We start from the raw sequence: 7,500 nt of genomic DNA on the forward strand, positions 1-7,500 counted from the left end.
AATCCAGCTTTATTTACTAAAAATTGACAGTTGTGCTAAATCTAATCCAGTGTGGTTCTCAAAATTTATAAAGTGTAAGAATCTTTCTATATAACTTAGAACTAAAGTATCATATTCCATATGTGATACATCAGGAATGGAATTAACAAAAAGAGTCAAGTCATTTGATTTTTTCATATTTGCCGCAATAGCTTGTAGGACTTCATCATCAATGAAATAAGCTTTTACAAACTATTTTATAGAGGTGTTAAGTGTTTTTAAAAAACAGGTCAAGTTGGGCAATCAATTCTAAAAGACCAATAAAATTTTCATCACAAGTGATTTGTTTCAATCTCTAAATGCACAATTTTTTTCAACTAATATGAGAATAACTTTTTAACGGTGTGTCATTGTGTATTCAAAAAAATGGCAACATTAGAGCACTTCATTTAAGCTTGAATTAAAAAAAATATTAAGTTTTACTGAAATTTAGAAGTTACTTTTTCCACCAATTTTTCGGAAACTAGTATTTTTTTATTTAAAATCACCTCCCCAAGGCCATAAAGCCACTACAGTTGAGAAGGCTCCTTTTAGTTGTGGTTACAACCCTCTATCAACTCTAAACTCCAAAACAGGAGCCTTGACAAACAAGGCCAATGTGCAGAGAAACAAGTTGAGCCAGAGTGTGATGGAGATTGAACTCAGAGTTTTTTGCTTATGAGGTGACACTCGACCACTACTGCATTTACACCAGCTTGAAGTAATAAATTCTTAGAAATTACATATGTTTTTCATTTTTTTCTCCTTTATCTAAAAATTATCTAGTTTATAGTCAGAAATCTCAAATTCAAATGTACAAAATATATTTGGGAATAACTGACTTCAGAATTTTAAAACTCAAATGTACAAAATATATTTTGGACGAACTGAACTAAATCAATAAAATGAAGTGCAACACTAATTGAAAAATATATATTCCTCTTATAAATAAATAATTAAAAATCTTATAAATTAATTTAAAGCAAACAAAAAAATCAAAGTAAAGGGAAAAAAAAAGATAAAAGATAAAAAAATTTGAATTAAAAAAAAAAAATGAACACTTTACATAAAATAATATAATTAAAAAAAATTGAACAAATAAGAAGAAAGTAACCAATAAAAACAAAACAAAAAAGTAAACTAATAAAAAAAGAAAATTATCAGTGAAGAATAAGAATTGGTTATTTATATTTTTTTAATAATTTAATTTGTTATTATGTTTTAGTCTTACTGATTTTATTATTATTAACTTTCTTGTATTATATTATTTGTTTATCATTATTTAAATTCAATTTTAGTTATAGATAATTATTTTTCATTGAAAGTTTTTTCAATTGTATCTTTTATTATCATTTATTTATGATATTGTATCAAAAAGTCATTATTTATTTATGATACTTTATAAAAAATAAAACAGAGATAAAATATGTACAGTGCTGGCAAAAAGTCTTGCAACAAGGCACAATTTTACACAAATCAATGTTTCCACGCCAGTAGGCTCAGTGTTATTATCTTATATTTTTATCTTTATGTATAAATATATTTATAAAGACAATTTTGTAGCTTAAACAGTTAATTCAGTGAAAATCATAGCTAAGATTCGGCAGCTTAGTAATGAAGAAAAAGCATGCATTCAACATCTTGCTAAAAGTGGTATGTCTCATGCAGACATTGCAACAATTTACATGGTTGAACGCATTACAATTTGGCATGTTGTAATGCAGGTTATCCCCCTGTCTCCTAAAAAGAGGCCTGGACGTCTTAGAGTCACTTCACAGCGTACTGACCTCAGGATGGTAACAATGGTCAAGATGAATCCTTCAATAACCTCTGGTGACCTACAGAACAGCATACCAACACTTTTTAATGTCTCAAAGCGCACAATCCATCACAGACTTTCTGCAGAATTAAACTTACCTGCACGAAGGCCATTTAATAAGCCATTAGTAACTGAAAAGATGAGAAAAAAGCGCATTGAGTTCTGCAAGAAGCATCAAGATTGGACAGAAGAGCAGTGGACACAGGTGATGTTCAGTGATGAGTCCATGTTTCGTCAGTTCTCTGATGTTAAGCTTTTTGTTCGTCGACCTACTAGTTCTAATCCTACAAATCCTAAATACACATGCAAAACTGTGAAGCATTCACCTTCTGTAATGGTGTGGGGTTGTTTTTCTGCTCATGGCCTCGGAGATTTATACTTTTTGCCCAAAGGAGAAACTATGAATGCAAAAAAGTACCTCAACGTTTTGGATGAATCTCTAATCAATTTCATGATTATTCATCAGTGCACAATTTTTCATCATGATTCAACACCATGCCACACTGCGAAGTCTGTGAAGCAGTGGGCTATTTGTAATGTATGGTGTACAGAAATTACATCAGGACTATGTGAAAATCTTGCCAAATCCATGCCCAAACGAATTAGTGCTGTGTTAAAAAACAAAGGATACCCTACCAAGTATTAATATATATCAAATGGTACATCTGTTTAAAATGGTTATACAATGTAATAAAAATAATTGAACTTGTTTTTGGTGAAAATATAATGTTTTTGGAAGTATTATTGTTTTTGGAAGTAATTATGAAAAGTATTTGTGGTGTTGCAAGACTTTTTGCATATGTGTAAACATTGCAAACATTGATTTGTGTAAGATTGCGCCTTGTTGCAAGACTTTTTGCCAGCACTGTATCATAAATAAATAGATAAAATATGTATTACTTATTTTACATTGCAGTTAATTGCAATATTCTGCAATAAAGTAATAGCTAATGATTATTGATTTGATGTGATTGTTGTTCTTCTTGGGTACATCCTAAACACAATCTAATCAACAAATTTTCATATCTTCTTGTCAAAGAAGATATGAAAATTTGTTGATTAGATCTATTAAATTGTCTATTTGTTTGGAATCATAATATAATTTATTTTAAATAACTAAACTCTCTTACACCATTTAAAAATTTTTCTTTTTGCCCGTTTGAAAGACGTATTGTTTGTAAAATTTTGGGCTCATTTTGAATTGTTATTATATGTCATGTAAATATTATTTTAATATTGTTTTGTTGCTACTATCTTTATTACACTATCTGTTGTTACTTTTACTTATTATTTTTGTTTAATATTTAGCTTCAATAAATAGTATTATTGTTATTATTACAATTATTAATATTAGTACTATTATTATTATGATTTATTACTAATGGTTATTTATATAATTAATACTTATTTATTAATTTGTTATCATTATAATTGTCCTCATTTATATTTAGCTTTGATAAATATCAATATTATTGTTATTATTATTATTATTATTATTATTATTATTATTATTATTATTATTACTACTATTATTATTATACATACAGATGTGTATATGTTTATTTATTATAAAATCTTTTTACTTTTTAAACAGTCTATAATAACTTGTATGAAGTCACTAACAAAGAGTGCAAGTGAAGAGATTGGCATCAGTTGTCTTGTTGTAGCTTCGGAAAATCAAGATTTATTCATTCTCGACACAGAAGCTTTCACTATTTTAGAAAAGGTTTCTAGTTTTTGATATTAAAATATGCGAAAGTTTTTAAAATTTATTAGTTTAGCTTAAATTATTGAAATATTTTTATGTGTTTGTTATGTTAAATTTTCTGTGCCCATGTCTGTTTAAATCAATTACCACCATAAAATCAATGCAAAATTAACTCTTGTTTGGTAAAATACAGCCATAAGTCTATTACAAACCAATGCAATAGTTATATAATATAATCATAAACCATGGAATAGTTTACCTTTTCAACTTGAATCACTATATTTTTTAAAGTCTTTTTTGCCAATTGGTTGAAGATCTACTGTTTTTAGTTTGTTTTTTCTTTTTGCATATTCACTATAAGGTCTACAAGTCAGTTGAAGACTCAATTTAATTTTTGTTATAACTCTATAACTCTTAGCCACAAATCTTGATAAACAAGACCATATGAATAAACAAGACCATATGAATGAAGAAAGATTGATAAACAAGACCATATGAATGAAGAAACACGTACACATTATACGACTATATGAATGCATGAAAAAACAAGTTAAGCACTTTAAACAGGTTAGGCACCTTATTTGTAAGAGCCTGGCAAGTTTAAACTCTACCTTCAGAAAAGAAATTTTGTACAGTTGTTGTAAAATATTATGCTTGCGTATCCTCATCTAGAATTTCTTTCAGAAAATTTGTTTCTGATATGAATCTACAAAAAATTGCATGCCATTTAATTATAGGAGTTTAAAAAAGTAAAAAAACAATTGCATGCTGTTCTTTTTTGATGTCTACTATTAAATTTATTTTATTTTTTTAAAAGTAAAATTAGATATGTGTTGTAACTGTGGTGAGAAAAGAGAGACACCTACAACAGGGTTGCAAGGCTGTAGATTTTTTTCTAAAAAATTAATTCCTACCATAAAAGATCTATACTCTCCTATGTACAAAGATAGCATGCTACTATTACATTTTCAAATCAGTGTAATTCTTCATATAGTTTCTTGTCAGCATAAAAAATTAAAATGGATAAATTTCAAGAGTTATGCAATTTTTTGATGTCTACTATCAAAGCATTTTAGATAGCAAAGAGATTTTGCAGTCTAATATTTTTTTCCTGAGAAATAGAAAAAAAATTTGTTGGTTTTTTAAACTAAATTTTTTTTTGTTATATCATAAAATGGTTAAAGTTCAATAAATATGGCTGAGTATAAACATATTTAAACATATATATATTTATATATATAAACATATAATATATTTATATATATATATTTATATATATATATATATATATATATATATATATATATATATATATATATATATATATATATATATATATATATAAATTAGTAAAACACACTTATCTAACTTTTTCTTCTACTTGAAGTTTCACCAATGCTGGATAAACACGAAGAGTTTTTAAAGTTTATTATTGTTTCATAAATTATTGAAATTTTTTTATTTGTTTGTTTTTTTAAATTTTAATTATGGTAAATTATGTTTGGGTTTGTTAAATTACTCTTCCTGATGATCCAGCAACGGAGAAACTTCAAGTAGAAGAAAAAGTTAGATAAGTGTTTTTTGCTAATTTATTATTGCTCTGTTCTTTAAGAACATTGAGCACTCTATTTGTAAAATACACTAACATAATTTACATATATATATATATATATATATATATATATATATATATATATATATATATATATATATATATACACATATATATATATATATATATATATATATATATATATATATATATATATATATATATTAAAATATTTTGAATGAGAAAATACAACTTTATAATGGAATTTGAAGTTTCATGCCATTCGGCAATCATCAGCCATATTATCTATATATATATACATACATACATTTGTGTCTGCATGTGAATGTGTGTATACTGTCATAGACAATATTTTGTAACATTGTTTTTTCTCCAAAAGGTCTCATTTTGGCAAATGTGCTCCTCTATATATATATATATATATATATATATATATATATATATATATATATTATATATATATATATATATATATATATATATATATATATATATATATATATATATATATATATATATGTATATATGTGTGTGTGTGTGTGTATATATATGTGTGTGTGTGTGTGTGTGTGTGTATATATATATATTTATATAAATATATATATATATATATATATAAAACAATATAAATGTATGTTTAAGCTTATATATATATTGTTATTATTATTATTATTATATATATGTTATATATATATATTTATATATAAATAAGTTTAATTTTGCTGTGAGCATATGTTCAGCAAGAGTGCTCGATGAATGATATCAGAGCTATATAATTGATTTGTTGACGAGATTAAAAAAATAACTACATGATTTTTACTACTAAAAGTATAATGTAAGTAAAAGTAAAAGTATATGCGTTTAGCAATCATCAGGTAAAAAATACATTTGTATTTTTTACCTGATGATTGCTAAACGCATGAAACTTTTAGTAGTAAAAATCATGTAGTTATTTTTTTAATCTCGTCAAAAAATCAATTATATATATATATATATATATATATATATATATATATATATATATATATATATATATATATATATATATATATATATATATATATATATATATATATATATATATATATATATATATATGTATATATATATATATATGTATATATATATATATACATATATATATATATATATATATATATATATATATATATATATATATATATATAAATAAATAAATACAGACATAAAAAGATTTGTGTGTGTGTGTGTGTGTGTGTATACTGTCATAGGCAATATTTTGTAACATTGTTTTTTCTCCAAAAGGTCTCATTTTGACGAATGTGCTCCTCTGAGCATTTATTTACTGTCTCATTTTCTTGCCAAATTTAAATAAAGAGAGATGCAAATAAAAAGTATATATAAAGAAAACTAAATTTTAAAAAGATCCGTTTTATTAAAACTATCAATCTGGTATTTTATTGTTTTATAAGTTTTATTTGAAAATGTTTTTAGATGACTGTTTCAAGTGTTCCAGTATTTCTTGCAGTTACTGGATTGTTCGATGTCGATTACCGCATTCTTATAGCTTGTCGTAATGCTAAAGTATATAGTCTCAAAAAGTATATATTTAGTATTTTTTCATTTAAATAAGACATGAAAGTTTTTTTTACAGTTGTTTTTTTTAATGTTTGTGACACATTTTTCAGTGTTAATTTCACATGCGTTGTTTGCTTTTATTATTTTTTTAATTTTTTGTTTCCTTACATATATAAATTTAGTTCTTTTTAATTTTTTATAAAATTTGATTTTATCTTTTTGTTTATAGAGGTCAGAGTGAAGCCAAGCTGTGTATTGAAATGCAGTCACCTATTGTAGGATTGGAAAGAGTTGGTAAAAATATTGCATTGGCTTGTATGGATAACACAGTTACTTGTTTCTCTAATAAGGTAGCTGCTGTAGTTTTGAATGTTTGTAATCCGATTTCTATGCATATCATAAAAAGCATATCATACTGTCTGTTTTATTGTTTCATTATTGTTTATAAATAACTTTAACTCCCTGATTGTTTTCTTTTACACCATTGCACTACTTATACTAGCTTAATACTGATACTTAATACTTATTTACCAAAGTTATTTTTCTCTTATACGTCTCTACAATTTGTTATCTGGACAACAATTCTGTCACAGTCTTACAAAAGTGTTCTTCGTAATAGAGTTATGGAGAACACTTTTGATTATTCCTGGAGTTATTTAACTATTTCTTTACTAAATCTTATTTTCCTGCCTGCTTGAAAATGGTATCTGCAGTTTCAGTTTTAAAAAACTCTCTGAGCCCCTCTAACCACAATCAGTCTAGTTACTATTGTTAGTTTTTGAAGAAAAAACCAATTTCTAATATCTCAATTTCTAAAAGTTTACT

General features: G+C 25.1%; 1 protein-coding gene across 1 annotated transcript in view; it reads left to right on the forward strand.

The window, feature by feature from the left end:
- LOC100208721 (Bardet-Biedl syndrome 1 protein homolog) overlaps nucleotides 1-7,500 on the forward strand; it is a 74,560-nt gene that overhangs the window by 40,969 nt on the left and 26,091 nt on the right. Inside the window, exons 11-13 of the mRNA XM_065804631.1 lie at nucleotides 3,432-3,563; nucleotides 6,592-6,698; nucleotides 6,905-7,025. Coding sequence (XP_065660703.1) covers nucleotides 3,432-3,563; nucleotides 6,592-6,698; nucleotides 6,905-7,025 — 360 coding nt within the window. The remainder of the gene's footprint in view (nucleotides 1-3,431; nucleotides 3,564-6,591; nucleotides 6,699-6,904; nucleotides 7,026-7,500) is intronic.

The sequence above is a fragment of the Hydra vulgaris genome, chromosome 09, assembly GCF_038396675.1.
Source record: "Hydra vulgaris chromosome 09, alternate assembly HydraT2T_AEP".
Classification (NCBI taxonomy): Eukaryota; Metazoa; Cnidaria; class Hydrozoa; order Anthoathecata; family Hydridae; genus Hydra; species Hydra vulgaris.